Below are 21517 nucleotides of genomic sequence, written 5' to 3'. Positions count from 1 at the left end.
TCTCCCTGTCAGATGGTAAATTACAAGGGAATAAAGTCAAACCTAGAAAGACTTCGTGGGTTGGAGCAAGCCACTGGTTCTTAAACAATCATTAAAGACAGAGAATAAGGCATTCTGGAGAAAAGACGGCTCTTCAGGTCAGAGTGGGGAACATCAAGAAATGTCAGGCAAAGGAGGACAAACGGGAATAATCCACACTGAGCATCAGTCACCTTTCTGATCAACGTTAGGGCGTGTCATGCTGATTGAAAGTATGTGTGAGTTTGTACTGGGGGTCCAGCTAGAAGTCAGGCTGTGCTTCAGGGGAAGAACTGGCAGGCAAGGCTAGGACTTGAGGTTTGGCTTTAGTAAGGAAAGAATGTCCTCTTTTTAATTGAGTAATAGACTCGTGCTGAGGGAACCTGCATCTCACCATGAAAAATACAGAAACATCAAGACAGAGAGCAATGATGGATCACTACACACTTCCATCCTGGTCCATCCTAGAACTAAGTACAGACTCTGGTGGTATTCATGGTAACCCCACTGGGGTGAGACCAGAGGTGCATGTGAAAGAAAGGGGAGGAAGAGTTCAGAGTATCAGCTTTGAGGATGGTCAATTGCGCACAGAGACATTCAGGAAAATAGCTACCTTCAGGAGGAAAAGAAGAGAATGTTATTCTAGAGAACATAGGAGCACTGAGTTAGCTGGGACTTGGGCTGGATGGTGGGCATATACATGACCATTGTAGTATTTAAAATTCATTTTAGTTTGTCAAATTACAGAATAAAATTCAATTTTTAAAGCATACAAAGCCCTTATAGCTGATACATCTCAATCAGAATCTGCCTATGGGTGTCAATATTATTAATAATATAATTCTTTTCTATAGATGCTCTTAATAACTATTTTATTTATGGAACTTCTTATGGCAATGTTTTTATATCAAGTTAAATTTTATTTAATAAAGAAACCTTCCCCTGAACACCATTAACAATTCTTACATGAGTGATAATAAAATTACTCTTAATGGTACCTGTTTATATAGGACTACCACTTTACCTCCAATTTAAAAAAAAAAAGTCCCTACTGATTATTTCTGGGAGTCCCCATGGGCAGTGTCACACAAGCTCTTGAAGAATATGCTCAACTACTATGTGCCACCTCCATGACTCCTGTTGCTTGGCTCCTGCCCAAGTGTGGCCCTGGCCCCCTCTGCCAGGAAGTCACTTGCAGAGGATCCTCCACTGTCCCTGCCCTAGACCCCACCCTGAGAGTATCTTTTGGCCTCTGTGAACTATCACATGCCCTGAGATTCAAACTTAGAGGTATCAAAGTGGCCCTGCATTCTTTTAAGTCCTCCAGAGTTCTGAAACCCTACAAGGAAAAAGAAGATAGGATAATGATCCTCTTATCTGATGTTACTATATATCACCTAGGCACTGAAATTGGGCTTGAGCTTAGCACATTCCCTGTGGAAACAGCTTCAACATCCCTCTGCAACCACCTTTCCTCGGGGCACAGACCTGCTGCAATGCAGCTGGGCTAAAGGACCAATTCCAAAGTTTGCAGCAGCAAATGACATCCCGATCCCTCAGGCAGCTCATCTACCTCACCACTCAGTTATGCATGCTGCTCAATGTATCTCAGTTCCAATAGTGGACATGACGAAACAGGAGGCTGGGTCACCACTGGTACCACTTATGTTCCAATTTTTTATTCAATTAGAGAAAAAATAGATTAACTTGGTCAAGGTCGTGATTTACTCTTTATGAAGTCACGTGTGCTAATTGGTTTGTGTAACGCATTTTATAGGAAGCATACTCTCCTCCAGGCACTGCACTTAACAGGGTGAGAGGAGGGTCACAAAGACGGATAAGACATAATGCTCTCCTCAAAGAGCCCTCAGTTTCAGAAGGGAGACAGAGGCATACGAACATACGCTTGATGCAGTTTACAACCTTGAACTCTATGTGGCCTCAAGTAGGTAATTAGACTTCTCAACTACTGAAATTCAGGTAGATGCTACTTGCAATATATTTTTCTCCTGTTTTTTGATATCAGTCCTTGAGTTTCTTATTTAAATTACCAAGACTTTAGACAAGAAAAATATATACTATATCCTGAAAGAGTTGAAAAGTGGGCCTCTGAAAATGGTATAAAGTTCACTATGGGGGCTGGGGATGTGGCTCAAGCGGTAGCGCGCTCGCCTGGCATGCGCGGCCCGGTTCGATCCTCAGCACCACATACCAACAAAGATGTTGTGTCCGCCGAGAAATGGAAAATAAATATTAAAAAAAATTCTCTCTCTCTCTCTCTCTCTCTCTCTCACTCTCTCTAAAAAAAATAATAAAGTTCACTATATTAAGGACAAATAATAATAACAAAATAGCTCTACAAATAAATACTGGAAATAGACTAAGCAACAGGTCTGGAAAAAGGGGGAGGGGGAGGGAAGGGGAGGGGGGGAGAGAGGAGATCAGGAGGAGCAGGAGGGGGAGGAAAGAAACCTGTATTTAGCCCAGAGCTGGATGATCTCTGTAACAGATGCTGTTATCAATGAGAAAACGAGGTAAGGATGTGTTTGCAGGAACATGGCAGGCAGCAGGAGGACTTCTTCCAGGCACATGCAGCCTTGGTCAAGCTGTATTACATTCCATTTTGGTTTCCCATTTAAAGAATTGTTATATTTAAAAGGGTGGAAAATGGGCATTGGGATCTAGCCTAGAACAGACAAGGCAAAAGAATGACTTAATACCGATGGCCTCAAGAGACAGAAGTGGGTTTCTATTTTAGCAACAGGAAGTCTAACATGATAACAGAACAAACTGAGAGCCAGAGTGACTAACTGAGCCTCCATCATAGGATGTCACCCTTTGAAGTAGAGCACTTCAGCTCTATTTCTTTCAGAGCACCGTTCACTTTCCAGCTAGTGGTGAGACGTTTATGTACATCTCTTACCTCCCTTCAAGGCTGCCTTTCTTGTTTTTGTATCCCCAACAACACTCAGTGCAGTGACTTGCTTGCAATAATATTTAAATAATGCTAAATGGATGGGGAGCATGCTGGGACAAAACAATATGGCCGCCATCACAGAGGCAATAAGGGAGTGTAGCAGTCCCAGCCCTTGTTACAGGGCTAGAGCAGAAGAGGAAAAGAATAGTGAAGAAAACAGTGTTAGCACAGACCACAAGGACTCCGAGGAAGGGCAGGAGTCACACTGGAAGACTTGGAAGACTGGAAAGATGAGGGTAACTGTCCACAGCAACCCATACATCCCCCCACCCTCCACCTGCTACCACACACTCCTAAAGGAAGATGGGGGAGCTGCAGAGATTCAATAGAGAAGGAGAGGAAAGGAAAAGCAGTTACTCCAAGGCAGAATGAGAAAAGTGTCTATAGTTTCTGCAAAGGGAGATGCAAAAAGGGAGAAGTGTTTCCTGAGAATGTTTCTTAGGCTGTTAATAAACAATATCAATGAGAAGTTTGATGCAATATAGTTTAAGTAGATATGTTCACTGCCATGGTGAGGGCAATGCCATCAGCTGGGAGAGAATACTTGAAGGGCCAGTGGAAAGGAGGAAAGGCATTCTGCATGCATCTATGTGGTTAACCCCTTTACTTTCTTTCATTCCTAGCCACCTCTTGAGTCTAGGCATAGACCTGCTGCAGTGCAGCTTACCTCATGGTAAGCTGCTGTCTAGGCAAGATTCTTGCCTAAGAGTATAGAATTTATGAATTTCTTTATAAGAAAACTGAGCTCCAAGAAACTTTTCAAAAATCCCCTTTAAATTGTTTAAACTGTTGCAAGTAAATTTAAGACTGTGTGACTCCTGCCCCGAATTGTCCAGAAAATGAGTGGCTGTGTGTGGGTATGTGGATTGCACGTGTGTGTTTGCATATGTGTACGTGAATGCATGTACATGTGTTTTATGTTTCTGAGTGTATATGCATGTGCAGGTATGCATAGATGTGCACGTGTGTGTGTGTGTGTGTGTGTGTGTGTGAATGTGTGTGTGTGTGACTTAAGTGCATTACTGCAGTGCATATGGCACTTTCCACATACCTCTCTTTTCTCTAGGGAATTGCTCCAAAGTAGAAGCTGTTCTTAAACAACTATTGCAGACTATGAAGTCTGGAACAGATCATGTGGTCCAGTCTTCTACCTCCATGAAATAAAGTTATTTTTAAAATCATATTTTATTAATAAAGGACCACCCTGTGGTGGGAGCTGTTCCTTTCTATCACACTGACCTCCATCAAACCTTCCCAGCCCAGAATCTCTTTGATGAAAAAATTAAACAACAAAGCGTACAGAAGGAAGGGATGCAATAAGTAATCCGAGCATGCCCCAGATTTTCATTTTCCCAAGTTAGAATCCTGAAGTGTCTCCTATGTGTGACACCCACTATCTTGCCCAGTTGTTCACAGTGCCAAAGAATGGTCATTATCGTTCAGTTCTCAGAGATGCCAGTTCTGGAAGCTGGACTCTGAGAACTCCAGGCTCTACCACACAGTGAAATCACATGCCTGTGCAGAACACTGTAAATAACCTTTTGGTTGTTCTTCCTAATTCCCCTTGCTTTGCCCCCACCCCCTGCCTCTGGCTTAGAGGACCACCTGGAAGCTGTTGCTCACCCCAGTCTGCTCCCAGCTCCTGATTCACTTGTTATCTTCCTGCCTCTCCCTGCATCACATCTGCCTGTCATTGGCCTCCGTGTTCTCTGCTGGTGTCTGACTGAGGTCCAAGACTCACTTCTATTTCCATGACAGTACTATGGCATGAGTTATGACACCAGTGAATTTTACTGTTGCACACTGGAGACAGACAGCTACTCCCCAGATGCGCTGCATTAATAACAAGGGGCCAGCTGAGAGCATGCACGAGGTTTCCCTTTCCCTGTCTCTACCAGGGGGAAATAGCTCAGTGAGTATCCTTTACACAGCTGCACGTTAGCAGACCTTTAGCACATGAATATGGGCACCTGAGCAGAAGATTACTACATTCTTGCTCTCTTCTGTGGAGGGCAAGGTGTGTGTGTGTGTGTGTGTGTGTGTGTGTGTGTGTGTGTGTGTGTGTAAGGGAAGGAGAGAAAGGGGGAGAGGCTGACTACTGGCCTGGAAACCACAGAATTTTTTCTGAACATGACAAAACTATACTTGCCATCTCAGTATTGGAGTGGGAGGGGGGATTAAAGGGGGAAGGACATTGTCAGGTAAAATTTATTCGCAAGGTCAAATGAATATCATGAGCAAATATGTTCACTTTCTATCACCACTGTAACAAATAACCTCAAACTTGGTGACTTAACACAACACAAACTTCTTATCCTCAGGTCTATAGAAGTATGACCCAGATCTCACGGGGCTGAAATCAAGGTGTCCTCGGGGTTACATTCCTTTCTGGAGGCTCTAGGGGAGAATCCATTTCCTGGGCCTTTTCTGCATGGCTGGGCTGCACATTCCTGGGCTCTGGGCCCCTTTCTTCCATCATCAAAGCCAGCAGCAGTAGTACCTCTCTGACCTTTCTTCTGTAGTCCTATCTCCTGTCTACCATAGTCAGAAAAGTTTCTCTGATTTTAAAGACCCATATGATTAGATTGCACACCTTCGTAATCCAGGGTAATCCCTCCCATTTCATTGTCTTCAGTTTAATCACATCTGCAAACTCCCTTGTGCAGTATAAAGGAACATTCCTCAGTTTCTAGAGATTAGGGCATAGACATCTTAAGGGGGTAAATTCTGCCTGCAACAGCAAACCCTAGAATTTAATATGCAATCAAAGGGCAGAAAATTAAATGGGCAGTGTGAGATGGATTGCCTCTACTATTTACCAAGAGAATAATCTAACCCTACATTGTGGGGATCTGAGTTACTCTACTCATTTGACAGAAAGCCAGTCCCATAAGTAGCTGGGTCCTCTAGCACCAACGTCTTCATTGCTCATTAGAGATGAAGGGATGCATTCATAACTTAACCCGAGATGGTGTCATCTCCAGATAGAATCAACAACACCCCCTCCTCAGGGGCTGGAATTTGTTGGCCTTCCAAGCTGTTGCTGACCAGCTTCCTTTGCCCACCTTGGCTGGTGAGATCATCTTCTGAGTGCCATGGATGCCCATGGACACCCTGTTCTAACACGTTCCTGGCTCCAGGACTCTGCAAGCACCAAACACCCTGTACAGTTCAGCCCATCACTGAGCAGAATCCCTGTCTCTTCATCCTTTGCATTTGGTTCGAATTTTTATGTCATGCATCTTTCCCTGGATAAAAGGGATAAGAGGAGTTTCTCAGATTTGATTTCTCAGTGGGAACTGTTTGCTTTGGAAGCCGCCTACATCAATGCTAATTGAGAACAGAACTCAGGAGGAGGGCCTGAGAACGGCACCCGGATGAACTTTTCGGTGGGCCGATTTCTGTTGATCTTGTCAGAACTGGGTTATGTCTGCATGTAATAACACCATGATCAACTCTTTCCAAAAGGCCAGCACAGGCATCAGCATCTTTTCCCTTGACTAGTTCCCTCCCTCCCTTGGGATAGTTACTTATTCCATATAGTTAAGGATATGAAGCCTTCCTCAGGAATGCTACTGGAGATTCCAGCCCCTAGGACGCCGCAAAAAGGATCTGGAAATCTCCAAACAACTGGTGCCCTTCGAATCTAAATTCGATGGGCTTCTATTAGGGAGATTACAGTAAAAAATAACAATCAGCTCTCTGATGATCCTGTGTGGAGGGAAAGGGTGGGGAGGAGTAGATTTGGCTGAGGACAAGCCCAGAGACTTTCGTCACAGGGACAGACCAAAGTGTTAACACAAAGGGACGACACTGGAGCATCCTGCACACTGCATTTCAGTCGCAGATGACATGGCCCATCCGCGGGTCCGGCCCACGCCCTGACAAATCGGCCAGGTCCCAGGGGGTGCCTCCGCTGCCCGCCGCCCCTGCCCAGCTGCGGACATGCTCGGCGGATCCGGGTCCCACGGAAGACGCAGCCTGGCCGCGCTGTCCCAGTGAGTCCGCACTTAGCCTCTCCGATTTCTCTTCTCTTCCTTTCCTTTAAAAAAAAAAGGAATCGTGGCTTAACGAAAAAAAAAAAAAATTGTGGGAGTGGGAGGGGGCAGAGGAGACAGGGGGAGGGAAAGCAAGGCCAGCATGCAAGATCCAGACCTGCTTGAAACTTTCAGGTCTCAGCTGCGTGGTGGTTCTGACTTTCTGATTCCCCTCGTTTCCATGTTGAGGGTTTGCATCTAGGCACGGGTTTCTGCAATCCAAATCCTGATCTACAAAGCATTGTGTGGCTGAAGATCTGCTGTTAATTTAGACCTAAGCCCTCTCTGCCTCAGAATGATCCATTTGCAGGACTCAGAGATTTCGCATTGCCCAATCCCTAAAGTAAACAGCCTGGCGCTTTCAGTACAGTGACCATCTGACTGGGACCAAACAGGACCCAGAGCATATGCTATTGATCAGGGAATTGTTCAGATAAAGGGCTCCAAAGTTTTGAGATCATGAGTCCCTGGAATGTGAAAGCCAGAAGGGGCCTCTAGGATCGCTGGGTGCAATGCTCCCGTTCTACAGAGCAGGAAAGGGAGCCCATTGGGGTAACTGACCTACCCCAAGTCAGAGGACAGTCCATGGGGGAAGCCATCTCTGTACTCCCCGGCCAGGGCCGTTTTCACACTGGCGTTTATGAGGATTGAAAAACTTACTGGGTCTTGGGGAAAAGTATCGCGCAGGAGTATCCACCCCAAATGGGCTTTCAGTAAGGCTTTTCCATTTTTGAGAGCTTTGGCACTGATTCAGAATGACAATTGTTGTTCCAGTTGTTCCAAGGGTTTGTGCAACAGTTAATCAAATAAACAGAAAAACTCGATGGGGTCCTAAAAACCAGGCCCACGACCATGATCTGAGCAGACCTCTTGGAGAAAGTTTCTTTAAGTGTGATCACACAAGTGTGAGAGCTCAAGGGACTTGAGAGGTTATCTGTATAGTCCAGTGCTTATCATACTTTTTTAAAAATCCAATTTGATCTTACAAGAAATCCTATTGTGTGGAGGAGATGTTCTGGTTAAATAGGTTTTGGATTTGGAGCACTGGATCCTCGTAACACTGCCCAATTCCAGCCTATTGCACACACTACACCCACTCCTAACTCCCATTCCCCCTGTCCTCTCCACTAAAATGTCCCTGGATTCCTAGATCTCCACAAAATGGTTCAGAAACCACTGTTCTCGTTGAATGCCTTTATTTCAGACAAGGAAACTGAGGCTCAGAGGAGGAAAAGGGCTTGGCCGGGTCTCACAGCTGGTCTGCCGCAGAGCCTGGAATGCTTGGGAAAAAAAAAAAAACAAACATATTTCTCACTCACTCTCCTTCCCAGATGCTCCCCTAGACACCTGGCCCTGGCTGTCTTTTCCACTCCAACACGCCTGTGGTTCCATCAGTTTTTTTTCTCCATCTTTCACTCTTCTCCACTCACTCTGTCACTTCCTGAATTTCAACAGTTATTGCTTTCCACCTGGATGATTGTAATTTCCTCACATCTGGCTCCTGGCCTCAGAATCTGTCCCCTTTCAATCCAGTCCTCCCATCTACCCCCACACACCATCTCCGCCTTTGAGGATAGAGCCCATTTTGCTTAATACAATGTACAGAGTTCTCCACATTCTGCCTTCAATATTCCTTCCCATTCTGACCTTCTGGTGCTCCAGCCAAATTATTCTCTCACAGCTCCCCAAACTCATTATCTTCATGCCACCTCCATCTTTTGACTCACTCTATTCCCTGCATGGAGAATAAATACTCTTCTTTCCATGTCTGCTTCTGACTTCCTTCAAGGCCCTGATCAAACGTTGCCTTTCCTCCCTAAGCCTTCCTCAGTTCCTGGGCTCTCTCTCTCCTTTCTCTTTATCCATCCTTTTAATATTACCCTTGTGCTAAAGCTAGCGGAGACCTGTCTCTCCTCTCCATTGATGGCAACTCATCTGAAGGCAGGAACTATTTTGAATTTTCAACATACAGAATGATGCCAATACATATAGGAAGTTTTCTAGTTTGAAGAAATCAAACTCATTTCATCTAGGTTTACACTTTTCATTTCAGTTCATTTGACACACAAAGCCTCTGCACCTTTTGTTTTGTAAGAAGTACCAGACTAAATGCTAAAGCAGGTGCCTGACCAAATGAACTCAGAATTCCTTTGCATTTCCGTCAGATAATTTATCTCAGTTTCATCACCTACAGAACACGATTGGCAGCGATTTTTTTTATGAGGTACATTAAAATTCCTGAACACCAAGACCTGCACAAGGGCCATGTTATTTTCAAGAGCAGGTGTGAATGGCTACTCAGTTCTTTATGTTTCAAGGTGTATTTAATTTGTTCCTAGTAAGATCAGTAAGAGATTCTGTTTGCAACTTACTATTTTCACTGCTATTTTATCCTTTCCCCAAAGTCCTGCAAAAGTTTACTTGAGTCTAGATTTTGAGTTTCCTGTAAATATTTGTGTTTTAGTCCACTGAGAGTTACAGTTCTTAAAAAAATAAGATGCTTTTAAATATCCTCGGGATAAAAGTTTAAAGTTTTTTCTTGTGTCACATTTTGTCACAAATGTGGAAGGGGACATAAATTTTAAGTCTATGGAATCAAGGAAATAGGGGAAATTATTTAGTTCATCCCACTGTTTTCCAAGAGAACTAAGTTGAAAACATTGCCCAGAAATAATTAAATGATTAGCATAATTTTATAAGATTCTGTAAAATTGACAGAAGAAATAAACACAGAAATGTTCAGATTTATAAAAAGCATAGGAATACCTGGTTTATCCAGTATGATATGGCAATGTAGCATTCCAGTTTTCCAGGATGCTACATTTGTAAATAGTAATAATTATAATGGAAACTATTTTGCTCCCTTCTTGAAAATAATACATTTGAGATACTTTCTAATAGCTTGGAGTTATCACCATGAACATTTTTTTTTAGTCATGTATCAAAATAAGGATACCTCAGAGGATAAGATACCCACTAGAAATGGATCTCGTTATTATGTGATTATTTTGTGTCTTCTTTATTGATGCTTTTTATTTCTTCTAATATCTAGTAATGCACCTTTCTCTAGTGTTCCACAGGGTTTCCTGTGCTGGTTAGTTCTATTCTGCTGTAGCTAAGCATGCTAGAAAACCTGTTGGTTAATATTATGTTCAAAGTAAAAATCAATAGTCCAGTTAGAAGGACCTTCTCTTTTACAAAGCAAAGGGCATGTCCATTTTGTGACTGCTGGTTTGCATACCTCTCTGGCCCTTTTTGTTGACTTTTGGGTTCAAAGATAGGTTTTATGTGGTTGAGTTTTCTGCACCTCTTATCTGGTGAAGAGTGAAAACCCTAATGTTTATGGATAAAAAATAAGAGAATGGCCAAAAAAAAGGTCATTTTTTTTTTTTTTACATGTACTGGGCACCCTCTATGGAGCTGGTCCTTCCAAATCTTTATTGAAGGGCTCTAGATTTTTCTGTGTGTCTTTCCTAGAAATGGCCAAGTGAATAAGGTATCTGGTAGCCACAGTTGATACTATCTGCCTTGCTCTTTCCTTTTTACTTCTTTCCTTCGACCTATTGATACTTGAAAGGAGCCCTCACTTCATACTGCTTATAACATCTCTCCAAGCCTATCAAATATGGCTCTGTAGAGCTGAGTCTACCAGGGGCAAGAGCAATGGGGCATCAGGGAAGAGTTTTGCTCTCCTCTGGAAGCTGATTTGCCTCTGGCATTCCTAACTAGACAGTTAGAATGCTTTTTCCCACGGAAATACAGCTTCAATTCTTCGTACTAGCTTCTGACATATCTTGGGTGGCTGGCCTGAGTTCCCAACTACCATGTGGAATGGTGTTTGAAGTTCCAAAAACCAATTTACAAATGAAAGTTCTGGAATAGGCTCTCCATAAATGTAGTGCTGCCTGGATTTATTTCCAAGCCTAATTGAATTTTTAAGAGGAGTCTTTAAAAAATCTGTAAACTTTGTTCATTTCCATCTATTCATTCAACAAATATTCATTGAGGGTTTCCTGTGCTGGTTAGTCCTGCTGTACTGGGAACTAAGAACAGAAGAGAATAAAATACAGACTCTGACCTCGAGGTTATCTCAGCTTCTAACCTCCCAGCCACTTCATAAGCCTTTCTTGAATCATCTGCATACCTACTATCTAACACACACACCTAACACAGTCCATTTAGAGATGTGGCTGCAGTCAGATCAGTACTGATCCATGATTAACATTATCTAATCCCCATTCTCAATTTTCTTTTTTTCCTGTGATCTTCTGAAACAAATACATTAGATAGAGATAGAAATATAATGTTTCTCAAAGCAGTGTTCACCCTTGCTATGTATGATGTCCTCTGATTTTTTTTTTTAAACTGGGGTTTAAGCCATGGGTGCTTAACCACTGAGCCACATCCCTAGCCATTTTGTTAATATTTTATTTAGAAACAGGATCTTGCTGAGTTTCTTAGTTGTTGAGGCTGGCTTTGAACTCCTTCTGCCTCAGCCTCCCGAGCTGCTGGGATTACAGGTGTGAGCCACCATGCCCAGCCTCCTCTGATATTTTGTACCATTCTATTTCATTTAAAATGCTGGTTATGACCCAGTAGATAGATGCCATAAACTGTAAATGGGTCCCAAACTGAAGTTTGAAAACCACTGAACATATCACATGATCTTAGTTCTCTGGCTCCTCCTTTCAGAGCAGCTTAGGAAGCTCTGCTAGTCAGTGACCACCCAGGGTATGGGATACAGGGGTCCATCTGGAGGTTGAAGGAAAGGTTTATTTGGATGGAATCACAGGATCTAGATTGTGGTCTAGCCCTTTCTTTAATCAAAGCTGTGATCTCTTCAGAAAGTCACTTCAACTTGCTGCAACAGAGCTGATCAAATGGACATGCTAATGCCTGCTCTGTTCAGATCACAGGGTGAGCAAGGACATTCAGCATGATGACACCAGTTAAAGTGTACAGAAAAACACTGAGTGCAAATCCAGTGCAAGTTATTGTTAAATTACCTTACTTTTCCCAATTAAAATTTAATATTGAAGGGACAACTTAGGGAGACCATATGTTCTTAATAGAGCTGGGCTGGGATCCTTAAACAGATTACAATATGATGCAACTTCATAAGTGAAAATCTCAGAGTGACATTTGTTTGTGATGTTGTAACTAGGTTCATATTTAAGAAACACAGCTGGGTCATCCTCTCTGCTCTGCCTTTAAATACTGTTTCTGGTTTCAAAATCAATAAAGCAACTAGGTGGTCGATGGGTTCTTTTGCCTGTTGTTATCTGCATGTCACTAGATTTATAACCACTAATTTCTACATTTTTAAGACTACTTTTTATTAAAAGCAACGAATGTTAAACAAAACTAACTGGCAAGGGAAATCACCTTATCAAGAAAGTTTTAAGACAATAAATTTGTAAATAAAATGTGATACTTTTCTCATCGATCTTTCACTTTTCCTTATAACTGCATTCTATACCTCATCTCACACAGCCGTGGATCAGAATGAATGTTCCTTCCAAGTTCTGCTAAGTTCTTAGTTAGGGCCTGACCCATCCTAGGGCTTGGCCCTTCCAGGCGGGCTCTGCCTGCTATCTGGGCTCTCTGTGTCTTATTTCTACTTCTTTATGACTGTTTGCTGACTGTTAGTCAACTTTCCATCACTGTGACAAAAAATAGCTGAGATGACTTTTAAAAGGGAGAGGTGTGTTGGGCTCCTGGGTTCATTCAGTTGATGGTCACTTGGACCTGTAGCTTTGGGCCTGGGGCAGCCCAGTACATCATGTAGGGTGGTGGGAACATGTGGTAGAGGAGGCCTCTTCACATCATGGCCCTTTGGAAATAGAAAGACAGGAAGGGGCTAGAATCCAGCCCCCTCCTAGGGCACCCCCCTGCCAACCTAACTTCCTCAATTAGGCCCCACCTCTTAAAGGTTCCACCACCTCCCAACAGTGCCACAGTCTAGAGACCAAGCCTGGAACATAGGGCCTCTGTGGCACAATCCCAGATCCAAACTACAGCATTGATGTTTACAAAGAATGTTTTTCACTCCTCTTTTCTAGAATTTGATTCTCCGAATCACTCCCTTTCACTTTGTATGGTATCAGAGAGAAAATGAAATAATAATAAAATAAGGACGACATTCACTCCAAAGAAAAAATAAATAAACTTCTTACTTTAGCGTTTCAAAAAGTGAAGCATCGTTCAGCAATATCCCACCAAAGGCCTGTGTGGTTTCAGAGAAAACACATAAAATGCATACAATCTAAACAATTTTTGAAACCTAGTCTTAAGCCGACGTCATGACCATTGTAGTCTCTGTGTAGATAGTTTCCACAGTTATTTATGAAATGTGTATGATATGCCTAAAATTGATTGAAAAAGGCTGTGTTCAACAGCTTTTTAATGAGGGGGTTGAGGCCAAGGGGCTTTGGCAGGCTGGTCTCCTGCAGCAGAAGGGGTCATTTAGCGAGGACCCATTGCTCAGCTGTGCTCTCTAGCAGGTGGCCTCTGCAGGGTGAAGCCATCCTGCAGGTTGGGGGAAGTCTCAGCACCTGTTACACAGACCCAGCTCTCAGCACCAAATGTCCATGTTCTTGGCAGAAGAGAAACCGAGGCCAGATATTCCAACGCTTACGTGTGTTAAGTCGCACCCCTTTACTAAGTGTGTGACCTTGAGCAGGTTGCTTAATTTCACTGTGCCCTACTTTCTCCATCTGAAAAAAAAGAAAGAAACTATCTGCCTTGCTGGTTTAGTGAAAGTTAAAGGAATGAGCCACGCAAAAGCACATATACCACAGTGGATGCTCAATCTCACCCATTACCTCCCTTGTCCTTCCCTCTGGGAACTCCCCTTCCTCAAAACCCCAGGGACAAATGGCATGATACCCCCAGCCAGCAAAGTGACTAAGGCAGAGGCCAAAGGCAGCAGAATGTATGCATTCATTAAACCATTTCTCCTTGGGGGCTTGGGCTGTAGCTCAGCGGCAGAGCACTTGCCTAGCATGTGTGAGGCACTGGGTTCTATCCTCAGCACCACGTAAGAAAAATAAATAAATAAATAAATAAAATAAAGTCATTGTGTCCATCTACAACTACAAAAAAAAAATTAAACAAAAAAGTCTCCTTTTCAGAAAATCAGAGCTCATCTCACATATTACATAAATTGAGAATCCAAACTGCTATAATTTGGCCAACTCTAATCTTAAAGGAAATTTGCTGAAAACTGACCTTTTTGGGGGAGAGGGCACGACAAAACAGAGTGACTGCTTTTCTTAGTTGGCCTAAACCAGTTACATTGGGAAGGAGGATATGGTAATAGTCAGGGATGGTTTGCCAGCAAATGGCACCAGTTTTAAGTGGCCTTGACAGGGGAGGACAGTATCAATTAAGAATATTGATGTCAAAACCCAGAAAAGCTTGGGTTCATGTTCTAGTCCCATCATTTGATCACTGACTTGCCCCTGGGCAGTTTACTTAATCTACTCATCAACAAAAAGAGGAAAATATATGTCAAGTGGGTAGCACGGTGCCTGGTGTTGGTAGATGCTCCAAAAAAGGGAAATGGGATGACTTGAGTAGCAATGATAAGAACTGGCGTGAATGGGGTGCCTAGGAGATGAGTCTGAGGGAACTCCTAGGATCACCAGTGAATCTATGAATCAAATTAATTTCCTAGCACTTCAATAATAAAGTGCTGCAAAATGGGTGGCTTAGAACAACAGAAAGTCTAGAGCCTGGAAGACTGACGTCCAGGTGTCAGCAGGGCTGTGCTCCTCTGAGATCTGCAGGGGAAGGAACTTTGCTTGCCTTTTCCAGCTTTTGGTAGCCCCAGAAGTGTCCTGTGCCATGTTCCCTATGTCTCATCCCACATTCTTCATTCTGTGCATGTCTGTGATTGTGTTGAAGTCTTATTGGATTGGGTCCCACCCTAATGACCTCATCCTAACTTGATGACATCAGCAAAGACCCTGTTTCTAAATAAGATCACATCCTGAAGTACTGGGGTTAGGACTTCAACATGTATTTGTAGGGAACAGAGTTCAACCCATAAATTCGTATGCAGGCTCCCTATGATTAAATGCAACAAATCTGTCCATGACCTCTACATTTTGAAGTTTGCTGAGATCTCCACAAGTTGGGCAAACCTCTTGAAGAGGCCCATTGTGAAAAGACTGTATTCTGAGATTAACTTTCTGAGATGTAAACATTCCCTGATCACAAAATGGAAAAAGCTTCTAGACCCAAGCGTGGGCAGGGCCTTTGCTTTGAACCTCACTGCATGAAGGACATCCAGGAAGTATGTATAATCTCTCTTCACCCAAGGGAAACAGCCTTGCAGTCAGAGATAGAACAATCCCAGGTCTATGTACGTTAGAACCATGGGAAATATTCTTTCCCACTTCCTCTCCCTTCCCTATATAAATGTGCAGATGTCTGACCTTACTTAAACATCCACTTTGACTCAGGGAAGCATTTTGTGTCTGTTTCTTCTGAATCTCAAGATTGGTGGGCTGGGAGGGAGACCATGTACAACATTCCTAAACTCCAGGAAATGTAATGGCTCCAGGATCCAGCTACTTCTGGGGACCTAAAACAGGCTAACATTTTATGAGACTAATCAGATCTATAGATAAATCTCCATCCAAGATTCCTAGATATCAGAGGACAGAAGGAACACAGCCAGAGTTAAACTGAGCACACAAGGAGACAACAGAGGCATCTTTTTTAAAAAAAATATTCTTTTTAGTTGTTGATGACCTTTATTTTGTTCATTTACTTATACACGCGCTGCAAATCTAACCCAGTGCTTCACACATGCCAGGCAAGTGCTCTACCACTGAGCCACAACCCCAGCCCACAGCAGAGGTATCTTAACAGATCAGAATAGACTGCTGGTTCAGTGTAATGAGCCACTCACCTAAATAAACAGCAGAGGTGCTAGAAATTATTTAAAATATTTATTAACAAAATAAAACCATTCAATCCTCAAATTGAGTACTGCCTTAGTTTCCTCGGGCTCCCTTAACCAAGTCCCACAGGCTGAGTGGCTTAAAACAACAGGCAGGTTGTCCTTCAAAGGGTGTGTGGACAAATGTCCTTCAGTGGGTGAGTGGATAAACTGTGACACATCCGGACAATAGAATATTATTCGACACTGAAAAGTGGGCTGTCAAGTCATGAAAGGGATAGAGAAAACTTTCATCCACATGAAAGTCACCATGAAAGACGCCACTGTACATTTCCAACTATATGACATTCTGCAAAGGGCAAAACTATGGAGACAGCAAAGAGATCCGTGGTTGCCAAGGGTTGTGGGGAAGGAGGAAGAGAGGGGAGAAGGAGAGACGAATAGGCTGAGCACAGAGGATTTTTATGCAGTGAAAATAGTCCTTGTGATACAATGATTACGGAGACATGTCCTGTACTTGTTCAAGCTCAGGATATGCGAGGCCAAGTGTGAACATTAGTGTAAACCACGGATTCTGGGTGATAATGACGTGTTGATGTAGGTTCACCTGTTGTCGTAAAAGCACCACCCGAGGGGCCGCCCAGAGTGGGGGAGGTTGTGAGACGGTAGGAGCAGGGCTATGTGAGAATCCCCCTTGCCTTCTCCACGTTGAGTGGAACCTGAAACTGTTTTACAAAAGTTAAGTAAGTTACAGGCAACTTTGGTTCCTTCTGAGGGCTGTGAGGGAGAATCAGTTCCAAGCGTCTTTCCCAGCTGCTGGGGCTTGCCGGCAGTCTCTGGCATTCCGAGGCTTCTAGAAGCATCTTTGCAACCCTCTGGCCCTTCTCTAGTCTCCTGTGCCTCTTCAGATAGTGCAAGTCTGACTCCATGTCTGGGTCCAAACATCCCCCCCCCCCCCGCCTTTAAAGGACACCAATTATATTAGATTAGAATCCAACCTAATGACTTCATTTTAAGGCCAAATTTCCAAATAAGATCACATTCTGAGGTACTAGGGGTTAGGTCAGCACATTATTTTTCAGAGGTCACACTGCATGACAAAAACTGAAAGAGTTTAAAGCTTTAACATTCCATTCGGTAGTTTAATTCATAAGCAGTAAGTGGAATCATCACTGAGACGTGTACAATGCCAGCTGGCTGGAGGGTGTTGGGGCAGTGGACAGCTGGTCCTTCCCTGACTGTCCTCTGTCTAAACCAGTCCAGCCAGAGCCAGAACCAACCTCCCAGCATTGAGTTCCGATCATCGACCCTCCTCAAGGTCTGGAATCCGAAGCCAACCCCACAGAAGAGCAGACAGGCGGATTAGCCTCTTCTGCCAGTGCACATGCCTTTTCTGGCGTAGAAAGATAGAGCTCTCTGGTGATAAATTTTCATCTACGTGTTAACAAGAAGTGACATGGATTAAAAAAGAGCTAGAGAAAATAAGGGATGAAAGGCATTTCATTCATTGGACATTTTTAGCCTGATTCTCCCCATCGACCCTCCAAAAAAAGTAAAATGGGAGAGAATGAAATTACCAGAGAAGGAACAGGGGAATACAAATAAGAAATTTCCCCTGTGTTTATTCTACATTTCCCAGCTTTCTCGGGTGTTAATGCTATCAATGAAAAGGAATTTGAGATCCTTGAATTAGAAAAATCTTCTTGGCCTCTTGCCCCCTTGTTTGGAAATAATAGCATGCCCCCGAAGACCTGTAAGCACAGGACCTCTTTCCCATAGGACAATCATGACAATGATGATAACAATAATAATAGCATCATAAAAGTTGTTGGCACTTACTATAGGCCAAGCGCTGTTCTAAGCACTTTGCATATATTGGTGTTGATCGTATCCTTACCAGCACTCTAAGTACCTCCACTTACCATTACCTCCATGTTACACACAAGGAAAACAAGGCCACAGAGGTTAATTCACTTGTCCACTTCTTCCTGCCTGGGTGTGTGTAATGACAGGTTCCTGGTGGCCCCCCTGCTCTCTCCAGCTTAACACTGGGGGAATTATTCCCTGTGTGTGCGTTCAAAGCTCTAACCTCTGGTCTTTGAGTGGGTGAATCTGGCAGCAATTGTATTATTACATCAGATCCTGCCCGATGAGCAAGTTTCTCCTCCTTGAGGAGCAGAGCTAGAGGGGATGGAGAAAAGGGTTTCAAGGAAGGTCTTTGATCTGCAAGATTCTACCTTAACTATATAGTCCAAAGGACTAAATACTGCTTTGGGGCCCTCAAAAGAGGTCATGATGTACCTCTTCCCCCAGTAGGAGATCCAGACTCCCATGAAATGTATGCCAATTAAAAGAAAATAAAATCTTTCCATAATTTTGAATTTCTCTGTACCTTAACTTCTAAACTCTGCCCTGACAAAGTCAGAGAACTGTTATCTGGAAAGAAATGAATGGAGTAAAATTTAGCAGTTGGTTGTTTACCAGCCACAGTCTGACCTCAGGGGCTGATGTGATTCCTGGGGTCTCCTTGAGTCTGCCAGGGATCCTGATACCCTTTGTTAGAGGCCCCAAAGGGAACTTGAGGACTTAAGTTTTCTCTGGTCAGTTTCAGGGCTCCCTTATTTGAGCAGAGTACAGTACTTTGACATCTTTGAGGCAGAAAACAGTACCAGGCAGCAAAGTCCAAAAATTTAGTGATGTCCAGGCCCTGAATGCAAGTCACCCAGCCCCTCTGAGCCTAGCTCCTCCACTGGGCAGAAGAAATGGGAATCCTGCCCGACTCACCAAGATTGTGAAGATCAAATTAGATCTCATATGTGATGAATGTGCTTTGAAAAGAGTTGCAAGCTGTTATTTCTTGAATGGATCTGAGTTCATGAGTTGGCTCTGAAAACAGCTTAGCCACCAAACAGGATGGGATTAACAGGACAGCCCTGCTGACACTGATTCTAACAGCAGGATGTCTTATTGGGACCTGAAACCTACTTCTAGTTGCACCAACAGCATGTAGAAAAAACAGCCTGGATTGGATGGTGGTCCATTGTGAGAAAAGGGAGAAAGACCAATCCAGGACTAGGGCCAGATGAGAAGCAGGAGGAGAGACAGAGCTTTCATTTTACTCCAGGAAAGAAAGAGAGAAAGAGAGAAAGAGAGAAAGAGAGAGAGAAAGAAAGAAAGAAAGAAAGAAAGAAAGAAAGAAAGAAAGAAAGAAAGAAAGAAAGAAAAAAAGGAAGGAAGGAAGGAAGGAAGGAAGGAAGGAAGAACAGGAAGTAGGGGGAGAGAGAGAGACTCCTCTAGATTTGGGTGCATGTCCAAAGTCTTAAAACTAAGACAAACCAATGTAGACAGCCCAAGCAAAGACTGGGTGTTTGCTGATTATATATTCAACTCCCTACAAGCATTCAAATTACAATTTCCTTAATTGCATTTCTATGCTTCAAAAACACCCTTCCTAAAAGTGCATTTTTTTAGGAAAAAAAAAATTAGGATGGTGTTTTTTTGGTTTGGCCTTTAAAAAAAAAAAATTCTTTTCCAGCAAAACCATAATTGTGGCCTACCCAGAGTGGATTCTCCTCCATAAGCGAGGATTTAATTTTTCCAGCCGCCCTCCCCCACCCATGCATATTACTCTCGTTTTGATGAACTGCACATGTTGTGGAAGCCACTCCTGGGCCCTCAGACAGGAGCGGTCTCTGCCTCTGCCAGTGTCCTAATAAGGGAACGAGGGAGCTCCTGTGGGTGAGGTAAGGGAGTCGGGCGGTGGATGATATTTTTGCTGATTGAGGAGGATAAGGTGTGGTTTGGCAGGTACATTCTTGGTTTGGCTGACTCCTGACCTGGTTTTTCTCTTTTTACAGTTCAAATTATGTAAAACAGGCTGTAGGAATTGTTTTTTCACAGCTCCTTAGCTGAGCTTTCGGACTGTCTTCCTGAGAGTTGATCCATGATGGGAAAACACAGGGCTGGGGTTATATGATGTTTGCCTCATTCAAGGAGGCTGAGGTCATAGGTGAAGTCCTCTTGGTCCTCAGGAGAGGAGATGAAGGTGGGCCTGGACTTGGTCTAATTTGGCCATGTAGAGAACAAGGGATATACCACTTCATGTAGTTCACCAACATTTAGTAAGTTTTAAGAATGTATCTGCATAATGATGTTAACACCTACTTTTGCTTATAAATATTGATAGACCTTGACTCCTTTAAAAAAGGAAAAAACAACAAAATGTCTGGCATTAGGATAAGGACGATATGCTCCCCTGTTCCCCTCTCGTCTCCGAGTGCTTGCCTGTGACTTCTTCTCTCTGGTTCTGATTTCTTAATGACCCTACCTGCCTTCTCTTGTAACCGCATCTGGCCTGAACTCTTCCTCAGTCATCTTTATGAATCAGTATTTCTTAACCAGGCTGAGGAAAGTTCTCATGCCTGGCTCATACCCCACGCAATTCTTTATTTAATTGATCTGGGGCCCAGCTCAGGCATCCAGGACTTTTTTAGAGTTCCCCTAGGTGATTCTAATCTCAGCCAAGGCTGATAACCTTGAGATCTGCCACTCTGAATGCATTCTCTGTGTCATCCAGCTCCCTACAAGGGCTGGGTCCTTTTTCTTTCTGATGTATTGAAATGTTAAAGAAAATACAGTGTATGTATGAAACGAGTTAGACAGGTTTCTTCTTAGGTTTGGAGGTTCAGTCCAGCTGTTTTAAACTTAACAGTAGGGAATTGTGCTTTCAACTAAAATCAACTTCCAGACACATGAGTATTGTTTGGATGTTATTTCCCATGTACGTAAGGAGTACACGACTCTGCCAAGCAGTTGAAAGCAGTTTATTCATTTCAAAGTCATAAGAAATGAAGTTATATTTTTAATGTTGTCTCTGTGTCCCTGCAAGTTCCCTTGACATTTAATTTACTGAATAAATACCATTTTATTTGATTTTTCCTTTAATATTAAGCCAAATTGACATCCTGAAATTGTGTAATTGTTGTATCTAGCAAGATGGGATGATCTGACCAAAGAATTGAAAAAAAAAAAAAAGTTTAAAGACAACTTGTAGATATGAGTGCAGTACCTACTAGGGAGGAGGTTCAAATTTTGGAAGCATTGCAGATTAGTTAGATGTCTACAAGAACTCATTACCAGCCACTTCCTTACTGGCTATCACATTATTAAGGAAGAAAGGTATCAGTTTTTCAATGCTGTGAATGAAATACCCAACAAGAACAACATAGAGAAGGAAAAAGGTTTTTTTTTTTTTTTTTTTTTTTTTTGGCTCATGGTTCCAGGAGTTTAGTCCATTTTGGGATAACTGCACTCCTCTGGTCCCCAGGTAAGGCAGGATATCATGGCAGGATAGTGTGGTGAAGGAGCACGGTCTGTTCATGGTGGTCAGGAAGCAGAGATAGAGAGAGAGAGCGAGAGGGAAAAGAACACAGGGAAGGCGGTCCTTTCCAGGGTACACCATCTCCAGCTATGCTCCACCTGTTAGTCCATTCAAACTAGGATGGACTGATTCATTTCCAGCTCTCATAATCCAATCATTTCACCTCTGAATATTCCTCTATTAGCACAAGAGCC

At 43.1% G+C, this 21517-nt stretch overlaps 1 protein-coding gene across 6 annotated transcripts in view; it reads left to right on the top strand.

The window, feature by feature from the left end:
* Window positions 1-21517, top strand: part of Cald1 (caldesmon 1) — a 175789-nt gene that overhangs the window by 99731 nt on the left and 54541 nt on the right. Inside the window, exon 1 of one of the 6 annotated variants that reach the window (XM_077795942.1) lies at window positions 6788-6993. The exons of the other annotated variants lie outside the window; for them this stretch is intronic. Within the exon in view, the coding sequence (XP_077652068.1) occupies window positions 6941-6993 (53 nt within the window). The 5' untranslated portion in view covers window positions 6788-6940. Of the gene's footprint in view, window positions 1-6787; window positions 6994-21517 lie in introns of those variants that run through there. 6 annotated transcript variants of the gene reach the window in all.

Source organism: Urocitellus parryii, chromosome 3 (genome assembly GCF_045843805.1).
Source record: "Urocitellus parryii isolate mUroPar1 chromosome 3, mUroPar1.hap1, whole genome shotgun sequence".
NCBI classification, from domain to species: domain Eukaryota; kingdom Metazoa; phylum Chordata; class Mammalia; order Rodentia; family Sciuridae; genus Urocitellus; species Urocitellus parryii.
The sequence above is the reverse complement of the archived record's forward strand: the minus strand, read 5'-3'. Positions and strand labels throughout refer to the sequence as shown.